The sequence below is a fragment of the Betta splendens genome, chromosome 9, assembly GCF_900634795.4.
Source record: "Betta splendens chromosome 9, fBetSpl5.4, whole genome shotgun sequence".
Lineage (NCBI taxonomy): Eukaryota > Metazoa > Chordata > Actinopteri > Anabantiformes > Osphronemidae > Betta > Betta splendens.
The window spans coordinates 30,330,506-30,350,920 of NC_040889.2; the positions used below are offsets into that span (position 1 = coordinate 30,330,506).

The following is a 20,415-nucleotide window of genomic DNA, read 5'->3' on the forward strand; positions in this document are numbered from 1 at the left end:
TTCTCTCCTGACTCAAGTGTGTTGGTGAACTTGACATTTTGTTTTGTCCTTGTGGGGAACAGACAGTTTTGCTACATTACAACCTTTGAAAGGAAAACTATTAATGTCAAACTTTCACCAAGTGGGTGTCTGGGCATCAGTTGCCATGGTAATAGCCAGATACAGCAGCAACAATAGGTGAGCAGAAAGCAAATGTGCTGCTTTATAACACATCATTGACTATGTAACCAGAGATTGGTAAACAGGTTGCCCTGGTGCATCATGGGAAATGTAGAAGCACATGTTCAAACCATTCATGTGGCTCCAGCCCTGGCTGAAAGAAAAGAACCACTGGTCAAAGCAGCAACGTCCTTCTTGTTATGTCCTGCACAGCGACAACAGGATGTTTAGGTCACCATCTATCTACCCACACGTGGAACAATGACTTAATGATTCACAGGTTTCCTAAAGCTGCTACCAACCAGTCAGTCTGCTCTGCCTACTGTAATGTTAATGTCATGTGACTGTAAGACAGCGGCGGGCGAGAGCACCCCTGCAACATTTTTTCTGAAGGTTTCTCAACGCTCAGGTCTCAGCCTACCAAAAAATGACGTCACATTAGCTTTTCACATATTATCTGATGAGGGTGTTAGCTTCTTGTTGGTGTTACCTCTCCAGGTGAATTGGCCAATGGCAGCAGCCACCTGACAGAAGCCAGTAGGAGTTAATGTCTGCATTCAGCTCAAATGTGAAACGCACTAATAATAAATAAGTATTATTATTATTATTAATTTACTAATCCCACATAGAGTTATTACCTGCATATTCACCCATGCCGAGGGCAGCGGGCAGCACCTGAGGAACAGGTGGAGGTGTTTTACTCATGGACACACTTTGAACGTGTGACCTTTCACTTCCCGAGCCAACACTCTACCAACTGAGCCACCAAGCTAATGCTAATGCTAATGTATAGTTTCATCTTAGCCCGCTAACGTTAACGTAAGTGGAGCATTTTAAAAAAGCATAGAAATTAACAGATTTATGCACTTCTTCTACACAAGTAGAACCAATGAGAACCCACCCCTCGTTTGTCTACTTTCCCCCATCCCTGCTGTCTCTCTCTCCCTGTCCTCACCCAGCATGTCTGTCTTTCTGGTTGTCCCACCCCTCCTGTCTCTCTCTCCCCCAACCCCCACCCAATGCTCCCTGTCTCGCTCTCACCCCCCCCCCCACCCTTTCCGTTTTTCTACTTGCCCCCTCCTGTCTCTCTCTTATTTCTCCCCACCCCTCTTGTCTCTCTCTCCTTTCTCCCACCCCTCCTGTCTCTCTCTCCCTTCTCCCACCCCTCCTGTCTCTCTCTCCCTTCTCCCACCCCTCCTGTCTCTCTCTTCTTGCCCAGAACCCCTCCTGTCTCTCTCTTCTTGCCCAGAACCCCTCCTGTCTCTCTCTTATTTCTCCCACCCCTCCTGTCTCTCTCTTATTTCTCCCACCCCTCCTGTCTCTCTCTCCCTTCTCCCACCCCTCCTGTCTCTCTCTCCCTTCTCCCACCCCTCCTGTCTCTCTCTTCTTGCCCAGAACCCCTCCTGTCTCTCTCTTCTTTCCTCCACACCCTCCTGTCATCTCTCTTATTTCTCCCACCCCCCTGTACTCTCTCTCGTCTCCCCCCCTGCCTGTCTCTCTCTTGCCCTTTTTCTCCCACCCTCCTTTCTCTCTCTTCTTGCCCCATACCCCTCCTTTCTCTCTCTCTCCCTTGCTCCCCCCCCTCTTGTCTCTCTCTTATTTCTCCCACCCCTCTTGTCTCTCTCTCCTTTCTCCCACCCCTCCTGTCTCTCTCTCCCTTCTCCCACCCCTCCTGTCTCTCTCTTCTTGCCCAGAACCCCTCCTGTCTCTCTCTTCTTGCCCAGAACCCCTCCTGTCTCTGTCTCTCCTTGCCCCAACCTGCCCTGTCTCTGTCTGTCTCTTCTTGCCCAGATCCTGTCTCTCTCTGTCTCTGCCCCCTCCCCCCATTTCTCCCTGTCTCTCTCTCCCTGCTCCCACCCTTCTTGCTTCTCTGTCCTTGCCCCCCTCCAATCTCTCTCCTTGCTTCCACCCCTCCCCCCATCTCTCTCTCCTTTCCTTGCCCCCCTCCCATCTCTCTCCTTTTCTCTCTCTCCCTGTCCCCAAACTTCCTGTCTCTCTCTCCCTGCCCCCACCCCTCCTGTCTCTCTCCTTGTCCCCTCCCAATCTCTCTCCTTCCTCCCACCCCTCCCCTCCTGTCTTTCTTTCCTTGCCCAAACCTCTTCTATCTCTCTCCCTGCTCCCTCCCCTCCCATCTTTGTCTCACCTTGCCCTCACCCCTCCTGTCTCTTTCTTCTTACCCAGACCGCTCCTGCCTTTTTCTTTGCCCAGACCCCCTGTCTCTCTCTCTCCCGTGGCCCCCACCCATCCTGTCTTTCTCTCTCCCGTGGCCCCCACCCATCCTGTCTTCTCGTCTCTCTCTCTCTCCCCGTGGCCCCCCCCCATCCTGTCTCTCTCTCTCCCGTGGCCCCCACCCATCCTGTCTCTCTCTCTCCCGTGGCCCCCACCCATCCTGTCTCTCGCTCCTTGCCCAGACCCCTCCCTCTTGCTCCCACTCCTCCCCTCCTGTCTCTCTCTCTACCTCCAGACGCTGCATTCTCCCGTCTAACCTGCTGGTGCTACCTTCGGTAACAGTAGAAATGCAGAGGAAGCACGTACGGAGCCGACTCCAGTGACAGACTTCATCCACGAACCGAGCCATAGATGTTAACGTTGGCTAGTTTTCACTGCTCTACCGACGTTTCTGGAGCTGCGGGAATGGCGTCGCCTCACGAAGCCACATAGTCAGACGCGGAGGCGGCGGCGGCGGCGGCTGCCGAGGCTGGGGACCGCCGAAGCCAGGCTGCTGGTGGAGAGGCGGCCTTAGCGGAGGATCGGGTCGCATCGCATCGTGACATTTGCCCGGACACGTAATTCGTCTTTAGCCCGATCGTCCAGGCTCTGGTGTTTTGCTTTGAATACGTTGGGTTCTTGATGCCCCGGAGACCCGGGGCAGCTCGGACCGCGGAGCTCCGGAGCAGGGCTCGAATGAGGTAGAGGAGGTGGGTTGGTTGTAAGGTTTGCTGCGTTTGTAGCTAAACATCTTTGTTCACTAATTATACGGAATCTGTCGAACGCCTGGACCGGGCTGCTCGAGGTGTTTTATGTTGTAGGAGTAGGAGCTAGCTGCTTGCTAGCTGTTAGCCCCGCATCATTCTATTGTTGGACTAGCCAGGCTAACACGTAGCTCGCTAACAATCCGACCATAAATAAAGTCCTCCTCACTCGAGGAGATGTTGATATATTATCCGGTGTTTATTATGTAGAATCGTAGCCACGTAGACGGAAGATTTAAAAAACGGCTTTAGTTTGTTAAGGTGTCGGTCTACAGTCGTCTTGTTAGCATGCTGCGGCTAACAGCGGTGCTGTCCACGGACAGGAACCGGTGTGAGCACGGAGCCGCCTGCTAGCATGTTAGCATTAGCCTATTCCCGGTTGCAACACTACAAGGAATCTCAAAATGTCCCCCCTGACAGAAGTAGATAAGCGACAGCACGACCGCTCTGCTGTTGAGAAATAAATCGCTTACTGGTGGGAGCGTGCATGAGTCCGTGTGCGCCACGCAAGGCACTAGGGCGAGGACACGCACACGGACTGGCGACTTTTTACTGACTCTATCCTGGAGCTGGGATGGAGTAAAAGGCGTAATAGAACCAGAACCTCGGTGGCTCCTTCACACTTAGCGGTGTAGCGCAGCCAGCGTCCAGCCACTGCTGGAACGTGACGTGGGTGGAGGAGAGCCTCGCACCCAGTGGAAATCTCATGGTTGGATGGCATCAGGTCTTTGCGTGGATTCTGAGCTGTGGCCATGGTAACGCAGCGATGTCACTCACGGAGTCAAACGTAAAATAGTATTTCAAAAAGGCGCTGAAGTGTGGACTGAGTGTTTCATGCTTTGCACAACAAACTGGAAAGAGGACATCAGAACCAGCAGGTGCTGCTGTTCTTTGCCACATGTGGCTTGTATGTGTGAGCAATACACCAGCATGTGCACATGTGAAATGTAATGTTTTTCCGTTAGAGGTTTGTTGCTGTTGCTCACTGATGGGTGTCTTCAGGTGTTGCAATAAAATGCAACCGGCAGTGTTGTGAGTCTAGAACATCCCAGAAACTGAATTCTTCCTGGTGAGTGAGCCGCATCCTAATACTACCTGCACCTGCTCCTAGATTTCAAACATGAAAAGTTGTGCAGCAATGTGGCCTTGAGTAATGTGCTTAACTAGTTGTGTGTTTAGAAGAAACTCACATGTTCCTAGGGGAAACGGGAGCACGACGGGAAGCAAACTAGGCCCAAAACCAGTCAGAGACTAGTGAAACTTGACAGAGCAATGTTAGAACCTCACCGTTACCCAGCAGGTCCAGCCTGTGGCTATACTGTAACCATAACTGTGTTATCACTGCAGACAAACAGTGGTGCTGGATCTCCTCCAGTCTAAGTGGCCCAAACAGATCAGCAATGACACGGAAGCATCACTGTGGATTTTTTCCACTGAGCTGGTGTTCAAATGAGCAGTAATTTAGCAGCAGCAGTAGCAAAAAATTGGTGTCAAGAAGATAATCAAGTTAGGAAGGTCATCAGAACCGATACGTTCTGTTTTTATCTGTATTTGTATCTGTACTTTAACCGCAGTCTAATGAAGGGTAGAACACGTTGATTTTCTTACTGTATATTTAGGAAACGCTGAGCCACCTGCGTTGCACGGCATAGTGGGTATTGTAGTGTTTAGAAAGTAGTTTCATCACTGACTCATCTGTGGACGGCAGTGAGGAAGGTGGGAAACATGGGCTGACTGCACACTTTTAATGGTTTGTCTGTGTTTCTCTGTGTAGAAGTGTGTCTCTGTCTTACTGGAACCTCTGGGCCCCGTCCCCCCACAATGAACCCTCTGAACCAGATGAAAGCTGGGCTGGCCAACAACCCCCACAGGTAAACAGCCCACAGTGACAATGCAAAATAGCTGTGATGAGTGACTCGAACAAAAGTGGAGTGAGTGGACAAAAATGTGTCTTGTATACGTGTTGGTGGCCGTGGCACTTTCTACAGCATCAGGATGTATCTGATGGTGATCTGAAATGAATCATGACAGTCCAATAAATCTGGACGTCTCGAGACTCGGTGAGGACGTTGGTGCTCACAGAAGCTGGGTTTTAGACTAGAAACAATCAGGAGAACTAATTCTTGGAATTATCGTGTTCACTGATTTCTCCTCTGTGCGTCCCCAGTGAGGGTTCTTACCCATATGACCCGTCCAGCTGGCAGCAGCCCCCCAATCAGCCCACAGGATCCCTCTCTGTCGTGACCACGGTGTGGGGAGTGACCAATCCTTCCGCCAGCCAGGTACTAGATCAAATGATTAAATGTTTCTGTCACTCTGAGGAAATGAAGCAATGAAATGCAGAGAAACCCTGTTTAGCTGTTAGTGTCACTCCTCCAACAGGAGGAGATTTGATGGTTAAGTCTTTAAGATCAAGTGTGTGTTTTTGTGTAAGGGACTGGGAGGAGGAGTCCTGGGACCTGGAGCTAACCCAGGTGGGGGGCCCATGATGCAGGGTCCTGGAGGTCCGAGCATGGCCAGTGGACCTGGAGGCTACATGGGCCAGCAGGGTTACGGAGAAGCTGCCAAAGGCTACATGAACCAGGGCATGTACGGCCGCAGCTCTGGGGGCTACGGCGCAGGCCCGGCAGGGTACACAGGGAGGTGGGTGCACACTGATGAGAGATTAAATGTTTAGACAGAATAGGTGGATGAACTGGGAGCACTCATGACACTTCTACGCTTTTCACGCTTTTAGATGGATGAAGCTGGAGGTTTACCAGATTTGATTTTTAGCATAGTCACCGCCTCTAAACCCACAATGTGTCGGTTTTACATGGTCAAATATGAGATGTGAGGGTGGAGCTTCAGGTCTGCTCAGAACTCATCTGTTAGAGAAGCCGCTACATGCTAACAGAGCTGTTTGTTTTAGGCCAGGGTGCATGTATTACAACATGGTTCTGACAGCTCCAACATAATAACATGACCTGCCGGCCCTATTTGCCTTCAGTTTCCCCTCCAACCCGGGCGGCTCCAGAGGTTCAGCCGACTTCACTCAGGCGGCAGCTGCAGCTGTAGCTGCTGCTGCTGCAACGGCAACTGCCACCGCTACGGCAACGGTTGCCGCCATCCAGGAGAAACAGAACCAGGAGATGAACTACGGACAGGTGAAGAGACAAGAGTGATTCTCGGATGTCACACGTGTGTCTTGAAGTCAATAAAAACCTGAATCCAAACTCAAGAGTTTTATTTCTGGGGTGGTTCACCTCTTACCAGTTTTCTGGCTTTAGAAATATTCAACAGATGTGTGTAGTTTTAGACTTAAGTGGCCTGATGTGACATGTTATTTTGTGCTCTGTTGCAGATGGGTGGCCCAGCCTACAATAACCAGTTCATGTCTCACTCTGGACCGCGTGGAGCTCCTGGCATGACTCCTGGAGGCATGGGCCCTGGTCCAGGAGCTTCCAGGGCTCCACCCTCAATGGGACCAATGTATGGACCCAGCAGCGGCCCCCAGAGGGTCCCTCAGCACCCAAACTATGGCCCTGGACCACAACAAGGTCACCTCAGGCCACAACAAGGACTGAAGCGTCCTTACAACACTGAGGTGAGGCTCCCCAGATTTGATCTGTTGGCTTGTTGGGCAGGATAGCCGGGTGGTTATTAAGGTTTAGGTTCAAACGTTTAGATTGTTTGCTATTATTTATTTAGATTCTAGACCGGATGATTCATCAGAACCTCCTAAAGTCCCACATGTATCACTATTCCTGCATAATTGTTGGATGCGCTGGATTATAAGTGGATTTTTTTTTTTTGATTGGTGATCTGCTCCTTGGACTAAACATTCACTTTTTGTTTCTCAGTCCTTCCCAGGAATGTCTCAGCAGTACAACGTGGGTTCCAGTGTGAATGTGATGTCAGGTCCTGGAGGTGGTGGTGGTTCCATAACGGGTTCGGGGGGAGGCGGTCATGTTGGCCCGTACTCTGGGACCAACATACAGTACCACCCAGGTAAGTCGTCTGCTTCAGCAGGTTTTATCTGTCTAGTGTTTTGTCTTGCCTTCATTTGTTCCTTTGTTCACTTGCTCAGTGTGTTTGATCTGTTTGGTGGGTGTTTCTGTAGATTGGCTGGAACTCAGGTTGTTCAGGGTCTCTTCTTTTTCTTGTAGGTGCTGGTGGTCCAGGGCCTGCCCCCCAGCGCTCCGGTTCCTCCCCATCCTATCAGAGCCACAAGATGCCGCTCCCACAGTACCCGCCCCCCGGCCCCTCCAGCACCCACTACTACAAGGTGAGCGTCAGAAACCTCAGCCACATGTGCCAGATTTGTTTTATTCTTTAAGAAAACAAAGTAAAAAAAATGTTTTCTTTTTTTTAAACCTTTTTTTGTTGTTTGTGCAACAGGACCAGTTCAGTGGTCCAGGAGGAGGTCTGAATGCTCTGACAGCAGGCAGCACTGGTTCGGTCTACAACTCCTTCAGCCAGCCCTCTGGGGTAAGAGGAGCGTGTGTGTTCAGTATGTTCAGCTACTGAGCCTTTTGTTTACAGGTGCACAGCAGCACGTGACAAGCTGAAGATAGAAGATAGAAATTAGGTTTTGGTTCTCCTCTGCCTCAAGAAGGCTTTTTAGACAGAACTGTAAACCAACTCGTAGGAGAAATAGAACAAAATACCTGATGCCACCTATATTGTCCCAAACACTAAATGACTCCATCATTAATGTTCTGCTTTGTGTCACAGGAGTTTGAGTAGCTCCAGTACTTACCTCTCTGTCCCCCCCCCCCTCCCCCCCAGCCTGGTCGAGGGTTGCCAGGTTACCCATCTTCCCCTGTACCTGGTAACCCGACTCCCCCCATCACCCCCAGCGGCTCCATGGCCCCACCGTACATGTCGCCTGGCAGCAGTGATGTTAAGCCAGCGGCCTCTTCCTTTCTGCCTGACATCAAGCCCAACATGGCGAATCTGCCCCCCCCCCCTCCCTCAGGTACTCAGACAAATACACACAGGCCACACCATACTTTGAGGTTATTATAACCTGATAGAGTCTGACACAATGCTCCAGTCACTGAAGATTTAGTCTTATTATTGCTGGTATCATGGTAATCAGGTATTTTTGAATCATAATTAAACTTTATTGAAGCCACGTTTACACTACATTTTGTATTTTGCCCGGGGAACTAGTGTGAAGTGTCTTACTCCAGGACAAGACACTTCACACTAGTTCCCTGGGCACTGCACTGCTGGGTGGTCAGAGGCAGAAGTAGATTTCCTTCACGTGGGATCAATAAAGATTCAACATTGTTATTTGATCTGACTAAAAGCAGTTGGACACACTGGAAGCTGTGTGACTGTGCTGACTCCTGTTGACAGGGAACCCCAGTGACGACCTGCGTCTGACCTTCCCAGTGCGAGATGGCGTTGTCCTGGAGCCCTTCAGATTAGAGCACAACCTTGCTGTCAGCAACCATGTCTTCCAGCTGCGAGACTCCGTCTACAAAACACTCATCATGAGGTAAAACTCCCAGGGAAACAAAGGTGGTGATACCTAATGCTGAACGTCACGGAGAAGCCTCATCCACACATGCTCCCTCACCTGCATGTTAATGTGTTTGGTTTTGGGGCAGGCCAGACCTGGAGCTCCAGTTTAAGTGTTACCACCATGAGGACCGACAGATGAACACCAACTGGCCGGCCTCTGTCCAGGTTGCTTCTCCTATTTTCTGTTCTTACATGTGTTTCTGTTTTCATCTCTAGGTTGTATATTTTTTTACCTGCTGTTCTTGTGTTCAGGTCAGTGTGAATGCGACTCCCCTCACCATTGAACGAGGAAACAACAAGACTTCACACAAGCCTTTGTACCTGAAGCACGTATGTCAGCCGGGCAGAAACACCATCCAGATCACCGTCACTGCCTGCTGCTGTGTAAGAGCATACTCTCATTCAGGATAGGGGTTGAGGAACTGTCCTTTGGATCATTTCCCTCCTGGGTTCTTGCATTTACTCTCCTGCAGAATAACAGGCACATGCTGCAAATTCCATTCATGAAGAAGACTAAATTTCAGACTTTCGCTCTCAAGCTGAAAATCATATAATGGTACATTTAATGAATAATTTACATTTAATTTCTCTTAAAGTAAGCAAACAGAAGTTGCTCGTTTTGTGAACCTGAGGCAGGTTTTTACTGCTTCTATGGAACCAGAAGAACCTTTAATAGAAAATGTTATTCATCTGCTGATAACATAAGCTAAAGTCCATTTCCTGTTTGCTGTGAGGTGTTTCATCTGTCTTTGTCTTTCTGCAGTCTCACCTGTTCGTCCTCCAGCTGGTCCATCGTCCGTCGGTTCGCTCGGTGCTGCAGGGTCTGATGAAGAAGAGGCTGCTGCCTGCGGAGCACTGTGTCACAAAGAGTAAGTCGGTTCACTCAGATGCTTTTTAAAGGCCCTTCATTTAAAACCTCTGATCAGAATGTGGTTCTGATCTTAAAGCAGACATCACCTGTCACCTGCAGCTCTTCTCCAGATTCGCTTCCTACTATTTACACCTGCCTGATCAACTAAATACGCTTATTTAGTCACTACTTGAGTTGATATTCATGCTTCCAGGTGAATGAATTTTTTTTCTTACTCTACTCCGGTCGAGCCCGAACAGCTGCTGTCTCTGTCAGTCACAGTTTTCACAATGTTTCACTCACTCCCAAACACGAGCAGTCAGTCAGTCACTGGCTTTGGTCGCCGCCGGAGCTTTTTTGTTTTGTAATGAAAGTAACGAAATATTCGACTCCTTGTCTACTCAGTGTTTTTGGGTGTGTGTGTCTTCAGGTGTGTTGTATAGCAAGTGAAGTAGTATCAATATTAATGAAATTGCAAGTAATTGCCTTCATTAAATATGAGGCAGAGGGCGAGTCAGGGAGTAAGAAAACAATATAAATAATTGGATAATATACAATTTTGAAAGTTTCATATAGGTCCTGGTAGCTAGTAGTAATAAGTAGACTGTGGGAGTTTGGAGCAGATGGTCTGTGGTTCAATCCCCCACCTCCCCACTATCAACAGAATTTATAATAATGTTTTATTATCATTACAGAAAAGTTGAGCCACTGTCCTAAAAAATGTCTGTCCCTGCTGCACACTCTGTTATAGTAAAGAGGAACTTCAGCAGTGGTTCCATCCCCGGGACTCCTGGGCTAAACGGAGAGGATGGTGTTGAGCAGACGGCCATCAGAGTGTCCCTGAAGTGTCCCATCACCTTCCGCCGCATCCAGCTGCCTGCCAGAGGTCACGACTGTAGACACATACAGGTGAGTGCGGGATCTCACTTACATCTCAGCGCAGACTACGAGACCTGGGACAACTGCATTGAGCCTCATTACATCCCAGTGGAGTTTCCGTACATTATGGTTGTTAATGTGTACATCCCTCCCTTGGCCAGTGCAGCAGCCACAGTCTTTGCTCATCAGCAGCTCTTCCCTTTTCTTGAGGAGAGAGGCCTAATTTCAGACTATTCTTGGTTCTATATTTTCCTCTTTTGTTGCTGCTCAGCCAGAGACCATCAGTAGGCTTAGACACAGCGCCGCTGGCTCCTGTGTTGCCTGCTGTGATCAGGTGTGGTATTGGTGAAACCACGTCCAGCTTTCACATTGTTTGTGTTTGTTGCCAGTGTTTTGACCTGGAGTCGTACCTGCAGCTCAACTGTGAGAGAGGAACCTGGAGATGTCCTGTGTGCAAGTACGATCCACACAACCAGCGCTGCCACTGTGCGCTTGTGTCCTTCATGCTCTTGACATGTTGTGTTGTTTATGCAGTAAAACGGCTCTGTTGGAGGGTCTGGAGGTGGATCAGTACATGCTGGGGATTCTCATTTATGTTCAAAAGTAAGAAAGTTTGCACCTGCAGTTTGTCCATGTGAAATGAAACAAAAGTTGTCAGGACATGCTTGTGCTGTGGATCTTGGTGTGAACTTCATCCTCTCACTATTCTTTTCTCTTCTGCAGTTCGGAGTACGAGGAGATTACCATCGACCCGGTTTGCAGCTGGAAGCCAGTTCCTGTGAAGCCCGACCTGCACGTGAAGGAGGAACCAGACGGACCAGTGCTGAAGCGTTGCAGGACACTCAGTCCCAGTCACATGGTTCTTCCCAGTGTCATGGAGATGATCGCATCATTGGGCCCTGCCCCGTCCTCTTCCACCTCAACTGCCCCCTCCTCCTCCTCCCCAATGCCCTACCCCTCCCTACCCGCAGGGGGGGGCAATAATATCACCAGCACAACTGAGTACCCTGGCCCAGGTAGGAAGGGAGGGAGTGCTCAGAATGTTTTATGATGGAACCCAGTGCACAGGAACATTGAATCAGGGTTCGTAGGGGCACGGTGTTGCTAAAGTAAACACTTTCAGAAGAAAAAAAGCTATTAGACATCTTCTAGCTACGAACCGTTTACCAGGTCGAGTAAGCTAAGTAATACTTAGTGAGAGTGCTGGTGTGTTCTCACATAAGAGAAGTGCTAAAACTTTTAGTAGTAACTGTGATCTAGGTCGATTTATAAACCAGCATCAGAGATTAGAGGAGTTGCTGGTGTGATCAATGCTTTGCCGCAGACAGAGCTGCTCCTCTTTTTTTCCCCATCTACTCCCAACGATGATGCACACTCATCAGCTGGGACAGTTCTGCATCAGCAGGTTGGGAAGCATCCAAGAGGAAGTTGCATTGTTTAATATCCAGTCTGTGTCTCCACCAGCTCCGTCCTATCCCAGCCAGTCCAGTAGTTTCTCAGACTTCAGTGGTCCTGGGACTCCAGGGGTCGGAGGGGACTTCTCCTCCCCTGGTCCTCCCCCTCTGTCCTACCAGTCTGAGCTCTCTAGTGCCCTCCTCACTCCTGACAAGCCTCCTCCACACCCACTGGCTGGACAGGTATGATAATCTAATGTAATCCCTATCGTCGTCATCCTCACCAGTGGGGTAACATCTAGGTCCTTCTTCTCTTTTGTCTGTGCTTCTCTTCCTCTCTATCTTTACTCTGTTAGATGTCTCTCTCAGGTCGCCAGGACTCCTCCCATGGTGCGCCCCTCTCTCAGCAGCAGTCCCAGGGTCTTCACAGCAACTCCCACCTCCCAGGCGGAAGCCAGATGATGCAGCATAGCAATCCGAATCCCCGTCTCCAAGGCGATAGCTCTTTTGTACTTGGAGGTTCTGCAGAGGTTCCAGAACCTTCTTTGGATGTGAGTAGAAACCCAACTTCATTATTTAATGTTGTTGAAATTCTTATGATGTAAGGTGAGTATTCGGAATTTGAGTTTGTTTCTAGTTCTGAAAGAATAAACAGTGAGGAAAAAGTGTAGCCTATGAACAGAACCCTGTGGAATCCCAGTCAATGGAAACTGCTTGTTTCTGCAGCTGCTTCCGGAGTTGACCAACCCGGATGAGTTGCTGTCCTACCTCGGACCTCCAGACCTCCCAAACAATAACAATGATGACCTGCTGTCTCTATTCGAGAACAACTGAACTACACACAGACTTTATAATATGAACTCTGCACAGAATGGAGCAGACGATAAGAAGGAAACAAAACACAACTTTCAAATATAAAAAGGTGTGACCATGAACTTTGTAATAACTTAATTTTATTGTTTTTATTTTCTGTACTTCATGCCTCATTCTGTCAGTGCTGAGAGTCTTGCTGCTCACATGACCACACTGTTTCAAGTTTTAACTGATCACCCTCACCATCGTTTGTCCATGGCTCCTTCTACAACTTCCTCAGTTTTTACTGTTCATTCCTACAAGAATTTAGATAAAATGGCTTAAATTTTGTATTTTCCCCACAACCACTGTTAATATTCAGCAGTGATGGGAAGTAATTATGTTTGATGAGCTAAAACAGCCGTATGCTCCTGTGTAGCTAGTTACTGAGCCATACTGAAGAACAAAAACTAAAAATCAGCATTTACACTTGGCCACTTATTGATTTGTGAAATCACTTCAGGTCACATGTTGATTATTTTAAACTGCTATCCGGAAATCAGTGTTTGCTGTAGTTTTCACATTCTGTTCTGTGTCTTATGTGCTAATAACTTACTGTAGTAGAGCAGCGTTACATTGTTGTTTTCGATACATCTGAAAATTATTAATTTGGATCATTTCGTGTTTTATTACTGGAACCAGGGGGGGAAAAATCAACTGTATCATTGGTTACTTTTATTTTATGAAACATTCAATAGTAAAAGTTATCTTATTTTCCAGAGTGCCTGTAAGAACGTGGCGCTTTTTAGATCAGGCCAAGACCCAAAGAGATGTTGGTATCGCCGACACTTGTGATGTTGGAACAAGACCAGTTTTTAGCTGAAGATAGACGTCCAGTATCTGCTGCTCCGCTCACATCCCTTCACTGCTTAACTATGTGTTCTACAGCTTTTTCATCCTCTACTTAAGCTACACATCTACGCTGGGTCCACAAAGAAGGGACTTTGTTCCTGCTGTTGAATGAACCTTGCACTACAAGCGGTGGCTTGTGTAGTGCATGAACTCAGCCTGGTCCACAGGGAGACAGAAACAAGGGTTTGTTGTTACCATTCATACCATTTTACATCGTTGCCTGTTGGGATTTGTTTCTATCTCTATTCATGGTTAAGTATAAATGTGTGAATTACGTCTGGATTTTCTCAGACATGAGAAAAGTGAAAAAAATGAAAACATTTCTGAAATTTTGGATTTCTCCGCCAGTGCTGCAGGAGAGTTCTCCTGCAGTCAAGCCTCTTCAGTTAGGATGATGAGGGGCACTTAAACATCTGAGACAATATCTGGTGAAACGTGATAGAAATTTATCTTGGAGCTAGATAACAGCTGTTGCTATAAGTGATTAACAAAAGAACAAGGATTTATCTTCATCCTCCTTGTCAACATGATTTATGTTTATTCTGTATGTATGTATGTGAAGTGACTGGGGTATCTGTGTCCCAAATCCAGTGACTTCTGGACAAAATAAATCTGTACATGAGAATTCAATAATAATTCTAATAACAATGATATAATAACCTTTGTAATTTAATAAACACACATTGGAAAGACACAAAAAGAAGAGACCGTTGTGTTTAAATGAGTCTGCTGTGGAACTTGTAAGAAAAGCTTTAGTCTTGTTCCATATTAATGTTTCCAGTTTGTTTTCACATCAATTCATCGTTTACATGATCTTTCTCAACTGTGTCTGTCATACACTCCATCACTCTCTGAGAAGATGGTAAAAATTAAAAGATAGGTATTAAAAGATGGAGTCAGAAGGATGCAATTCCTTGTTTGTCTTGTGCAAACCTGGCAAATAAGAAAAAATAAATTAATTAAAAGATATGCATATACAGAAAGATTAGTCTGAATGATTTTTTAGACTACTACATTATAAAGCTTAACCCTTGTTCACTGTTAGTTTTATAACCAAGCTTAATTTTTAATTTTCATTTTCAAGCTTTTTTAAGCACTATTATTTTCTGCTTGTTCTGAGATTATCAGCAGAATGATGATGTCACAGAATGTAGTGTGGGAACATGCACACATAAACTGCTTGGGTTCTGTTTTACCTGTAGCCCCGCCACAATTATCACCAAACACCAAGCTGGAAAAATATTGTGTGCTCCTAGTGGAAACTAGAGAGTCTCCAACCCCATGTCCCTAAAGGTCAGCAAAGGTCACTGATCAAAAGAGCAACTGATCCAGACTTTGATGATCCACTCTACACCTAATTCCTTCTGCTTATTGCAACAAATAAGAGCCAGGTTCAGGACATCTACAGTTTCTTTCTATGCTTTAAAACGACTCGGTTTCAGTTAGTTAACTACTACTACTTGTTCTGTGAACAGCATTGGATGCCATTCTGCTGTGATTGAATGGGTTTAGTCATGTGATTCCTATGAACGTGGTATTAACAGATGCAGGTACAGAATGGAATTTTTTTTTTAATTTAATTTTTTTTTATTTTAATTTTAAACCTAAACGTGTTGTATCATAGGACCAGTTTGACCGCACCCCGCGTGACTGCGTACACACGTTTTTCCCCGTGTCAGCGTGAACGCGCTTTGGCTAACGACTAATGGACGTTCAGGCTGTTAATCAATATGTGGTGCGGAAATTGTAAGGATAGTTTTTGACCTTTCCGCACGGCGCTACGGGGCGGTGTCCCGTTAGAAAAGCCATCTAGACATGCAACCTCCGGGCGGGCGGCCCAGTCGATGGTATTGTTCAAACGCACAGTTAAAAGCGTTAAAAAGATGGTCTTTCTATCCGCTGATTCGTTGTGCCAAATGCCAATCACATAACTCGATGTTAGCGATTGGCTCGTTATCCTTGTACACCGCCCTCCGTCGCCTTATATAAAATTAATCCACATTCCTCCATCTTTCTTGGTTCCTTGGGGCCCAGAGTGTCTTTTTTGGCAGAATCCTTTTCTGTGTTCACTTCATCCTGCTGAAATGGCCGAGCTCAAAGTCTACTTCGATATCACCGCTGACGATAAACCCCTGGGCCGGATTGTGATGCAGGTACGTCTGTTTCAGGCTGCGGGCGCGTTTCGTGTCTCCTGTTTGTGGGTTTGAGTCGTTTTGTGCACGAACCGGGGCGCTGACGGAGCCATGTGCACGTTTTTGACTGGTGCTGCACGATGTTAGCGGCCTGATTGCGGAATCTGCCGCTATGGAACCAGTTCAGAATAAAGGGTTCGGTTAGACACCGTCATCGCGTGCCCGTGTAACGCGATCTGCGGGCGGCCCGCGCGCTGCGCACCGACGCTCGGCTCGTGCAGGACTCGAAGTTGCAGCCTTTCCCGTGCGATGGAGCCAAAGGCGAGGCACCGGGGAGGCCTGCGGTGCTCATCGGAGCCGGCTTCAACCAGAGGCCCGGGCTAATGCTCACAACTTGTCGGCACCGGCGTCCGGGCCTTTCGCGTTTTAAACCAACAGTCAGGGGGTTGGGTCGAGGTCTCAACCACGAGGCCGCTCATGTTGCAGCGAACGGCACCGGTTTCTGTGTTCGCTTCTCTGGAACGTTCCACGGCGCTGGCGCGGCCGTGGGGGAGGGGAGGGCGGGTATATGGCGAAAATGCGGATGTAGCGAGATGGTCGGATGCTCCGAGATGCCTTTAGTGCTTTGTTGCCCTGACGAATAAGCCCACCGTTACGTAAGTGGCTGCAGCAAGTCTAATGGCGCCCGTGTTGTATTTGGGGCGAGTTAGCAGCGGGCAGCAGCCATTTTGTGCTCATGGGTGCAGCTTGGCGTTTCCGGTTGTTGCACAAGCGCTGCTTGCCGGCGTACTCCATTAAAAGGCGCGCGCCGTTAAGGCGAGGACCGGCCTGTGGCATCCGCGTCTCTGGAGTCGCTGTTGCAGGTGACTAGAACCGCAAAGGAACACTAAGGGTTCTGCCGAGGTCTGCCTGATGCACTTTGAATTCACTGATGCTACAGCTCTTGTTTAATTTCTGCAGCTTCGTCCTGATGTGGTGCCCAAAACTGCGGCAAACTTTGCTGCCCTGTGCACTAATGAGAAGGGCTTCGGATACAGGGGTTCCTGCTTCCACCGTATCATCCCAGGTTTCATGTGCCAAGTAAGAAACAGCACCTGTTCAAAGTGGAGAATGGAGGCAATGCCGTTGCAGCTCCTGTTAGCCGTGGGTATGTTCACTGGTCATCCAAAGATTTGTCATGCTTTACTGCACAGGGCGGCGACTTTACCAACCACAATGGAACCGGAGGGAAGTCCATCTACGGTACAAAGTTTGCTGACGAGAACTTCACCCTGAAGCACACTGGTCCTGGCATCCTGTCCATGGCCAATGCTGGGCCCAACACAAATGGATCCCAGTTCTTTCTCTGCACAGAAAAAACTGCATGGTGAGCAGAGACATCCTTATGTCCAGTACGGGCAGTTGTGTTAATGTTCAATGCAGTGCCATTTTCTCTAGACACGAAGTCTGCTTTGAGTCTGTAGAGGAAATGATCACATGGACAGGTTTAATTGCTCATCACACTAAGCTGTGTAGCACTAAGGTGTTCAGCCTCATCCTGGCAGGAAGCTGTCAGGATGAAGTGATTGTGTAACTGCTGCGTTCGTTCAAGATCAATTAAGCAGTTTCTACACTGGCTGAGGTTTGTCTCTAGGTTATGGTTGAGAGTTGGCAACCCCTCCAACATTTAAGGTCGTGTTCATTGCTATGTTGACTGTGCTGTCAGGATGTTTTCCAGCATGCTAGAAATCCCTGACGTTGACCCCATTACTGTGTTGCAGGTTGGACGGGAAGCATGTTGTGTTCGGTCAAGTGGTCGAAGGCATGGATGTGTTGAAGGCAATGGAGAAGTGCGGCTCCCAGAGCGGAAAAACTTCAAAGCGGGTCGTAATCGCAGCCTGTGGAAAGCTCTGAGCTACTGCGCCTGCCCTGTGTCCAGCTAACATTCCTGTTGGAGATCCTGACCTTTATTCAGTTCTTGTTGAAATCATGTTGCTGCATTTGACTTTGCCTTTTTGGAAGTTTTTTTTGCATTAACTTTTTTTCAACCTAAAATCCAAACTGTTTGTTAAATCAAAAAGTTGAATGAGAAATAAAACTGAACAGATGCCTTGGAGGTGTGGTTTGTTTTTGCTGAAATTTTTGTCAGTTTCATTATTGACTCTTGTGGTGATCTCATTAGAACTGTCGTTAAAACCACTTGACTATTCATACCATAGGTTTTTAGATCTGAATACTTAGCAGCTTTATCAGTCTTCTTGGGAGTTACGTTGCAGGTGTTGAATGTGCTGTCAGACATTACAATGTTAGTGTGCGCGTATGTTTCCATACAATCTGCAGGCGCCAGCCATGCTGCACTTCGTGTTAAGCGCTGTTTGATGTGTTTTTTCTTGTTTACCTACTGATTGTGACATTCTTAGTGTAAAACGCCCACTCTCTCTGATCATGCTGTTCCAGATGTCTTTTCCCCTCGAAATATACTTTTCCGGACTTGAAAAACTGCGCAGGAGCAGCCCCGACACCCCGCGAACTTTGTTTACACTCAGGATCAGCTGATTTCACAGAACGGCTGCAAAAATCCTATGGAATTGTATGGAAGTCAAGCTTCCCTGAAGAAATGAGGGGATCTAGTGGAGGCAATGAAGACTGAAGAAAGGCGCTGCGTGAGATTCAAGCCATGTTTCCCTTCGCTGATTATGGGCAACGTGAGGTCACTGGATAATAAAATGGACGAAGTAAGAGCAGACAATCTTTGCTGAGTACAGTGTTTCACGGAGACCTGGCTGCTTGACGTCATCCCCGACTCGAGCGTTACGTTGACAGGTTTAGGGCTGTGTGCTTTGACAGAGAGGGGACGTGTGGAGTTTCCAGTTTCCATGCTCATCGCTGGTTACAGCCCCCCCTCTGCGAACGCTGCCGTGGCATGTGACGTCATGCAGACTTCAGAACAACAACACCAGGGAAGTGTGGAGGGGCATGAGGACCCTCAGCTCCAGGTCCAGTAGTCAGTGACTGAGGGGTCTGTGGACAGGGCCACGAACTTTATAACTTCTTCAACAGATTCCAGGTTGGGCCTCTAAACCCCCGCTGCCCACGATAGACCCCCCTTCACACCACCCACAGGGCTCATCCACCCCCACCTCACACACCATCACAGCAGATCAGGTGAGAAAGGAGCTGAACAGCTTCATCCAACAAAGGCTGCAGGACCTGATGGAATCAGCCCAAGGGTGCTGAAAGTCTGTGCTGCCCAGCGTGTGGTGTCCTCCAACACATCTGCAACCTGAGCCTGCAGCTGGAGAGAGTTCCTCTTGGGTGGAAGAAGCCATGCATTGTGCCAGTGAATAAGACGCCTCTGACCTCTCACATCATGGAGGCTTTTGAGAGGCTGATCCTGGACTCCCTACGTTCTCTGGTCAAACCCTCAGTCGACCCCCTCCCGTTCACATATCAACCCCATCTAGGAGACTGGAGGACCCAGTGTCTGCTCTGGAGAGCATCTCAGTAACAGACTGATGCACCCTCGCTGTGTGAAGGAGAGATATCGCAGATCTTTCCTACCTGCTGCTGTCAGACTCTACAATCAGAACTCAAAACTTTATTTGCTCTGTTCATGAGTGTATGTTTGTATGGTTTCTCTGTTTTCTGTCCTGTTGCCGTTGCAATTTCCCTGCTGTGAAATCTATCAGATTTTCTGATATTTCCTTGGTCACATGATTCAAGATTAAAAAAACTGATCTGATCAGCTGTGGCTGAAGGTGCTCCTCTGTCCAGACACACACTGTGTGGGGGTGGAGGTGTTGTCTATAGAGAGGAGTTGGACCAGCATCCCTCCTCTCAGCTACAGCATGTAGGGGTCCAGCTCCACCCCAGAACAGAACCAGCCCTTCTGATCACTTTGTCCAGTCTGTTCCTGTCTGCTACATTACACATACAGCGTAAAACACTGGACCCACAGACTCAGTTCACCACTTCCTGGTACTCTGTGACATCACCCTGGATACGTCCTACAGTAGCAGAGTCATCAGAGAAGTTCTGGAGAACAGGACTCTGGGTTGTACCTAAAGTCTGAGGTGTAGAGGGTGAAGAGGAAGGAGACAGGACTGTCCCCTGTGGAGCTCCTGTGCTGCAGAGCACGGTGTCAGACACGGTTCTGCAGGCGGACGTACTGGGGGCGGTTGGTGAGGCGGTCCATGATCCATGAGATCAGGGGGGCTCCACCTGCATGTCCTTCAGTTTCTCTTCCAGCAGCGCAGGCTGGATGCTGTCAAATGCACTGGTTGTGGCGGCCATCGCTTGGTGGCGCTGTTGCTCGGAAAGTGACGCAGACACGAACAGTTGAGCTACATATTGAATGTTTCTGGTTCAGCTAGAACAGTGGTTCTTAACCTTGTTGGAGGCACTGAACCCACCAGTATCATATGCACATTCACTGAACCCTTCTTTATTTTTTTTTTAATTTAAGACATAGATATATGTTTCACTGGTTCACAAAATAGAAATGCATTAACATCGCTGTGTTCAACAAACAAAACCAATACAATTCATGAAATCACAAATTACATGACCTTTTGTAACACTACCACACTTAAATGGTTTCAATTTCTTATCTTATTTATTCCAAAATTGACCTATCACCTACTTTCCATCAGGCTACATCGTTACAATAATAATAGTACTTACTGTTTTATTTTATGTTTTTATCACTCTAATGTCCGACACCACTTGAAACAAAAAGGATTTGGCCTCATTCAACAGATCGAATCCGTCCCTGAACGTAGCGTCCGAATCACAGACAGGCCGATGCAGCTGCTCGGTTCATTAGTTCGCTT

The 20,415-nt window shown here is 48.0% G+C and overlaps 2 protein-coding genes and 1 long non-coding RNA gene across 3 annotated transcripts; 2 read left to right on the forward strand and 1 right to left on the reverse strand.

The window, feature by feature from the left end:
- Positions 1–2,565: 2,565 nt before the first annotated feature.
- On the forward strand, positions 2,566–13,194 carry LOC114862033 (zinc finger MIZ domain-containing protein 2-like). The gene is made up of 21 exons (XM_029161872.2): positions 2,566–3,077; positions 4,906–5,002; positions 5,299–5,413; positions 5,566–5,774; positions 6,121–6,277; positions 6,475–6,717; positions 6,974–7,121; positions 7,280–7,398; positions 7,512–7,601; positions 7,902–8,091; positions 8,478–8,619; positions 8,732–8,810; positions 8,898–9,029; positions 9,409–9,514; positions 10,247–10,404; positions 10,764–10,831; positions 10,909–10,977; positions 11,098–11,390; positions 11,839–12,011; positions 12,125–12,319; positions 12,495–13,194. The coding sequence occupies exons 2-21, from the start codon at positions 4,953–4,955 to the stop codon at positions 12,600–12,602; spliced, it is 2,844 nt and encodes a 947-aa protein (XP_029017705.1). The 5' UTR covers positions 2,566–3,077; positions 4,906–4,952; the 3' UTR covers positions 12,603–13,194.
- Positions 12,728–15,365, reverse strand: LOC129604589 (uncharacterized). The gene is made up of 2 exons (XR_008695613.1): positions 15,237–15,365; positions 12,728–14,405 (listed from the first exon to the last, which is right to left on the reverse strand). It is a non-coding gene; the product is annotated as an uncharacterized LOC129604589 (long non-coding RNA).
- Positions 15,366–15,464: 99 nt separating this feature from the next.
- ppiaa (peptidylprolyl isomerase Aa (cyclophilin A)) lies at positions 15,465–17,699 on the forward strand. The gene is made up of 4 exons (XM_029161874.1): positions 15,465–15,625; positions 16,565–16,684; positions 16,798–16,970; positions 17,365–17,699. The coding sequence occupies exons 1-4, from the start codon at positions 15,557–15,559 to the stop codon at positions 17,495–17,497; spliced, it is 495 nt and encodes a 164-aa protein (XP_029017707.1). The 5' UTR covers positions 15,465–15,556; the 3' UTR covers positions 17,498–17,699.
- The last annotated feature ends 2,716 nt before the right edge of the window (positions 17,700–20,415 follow it).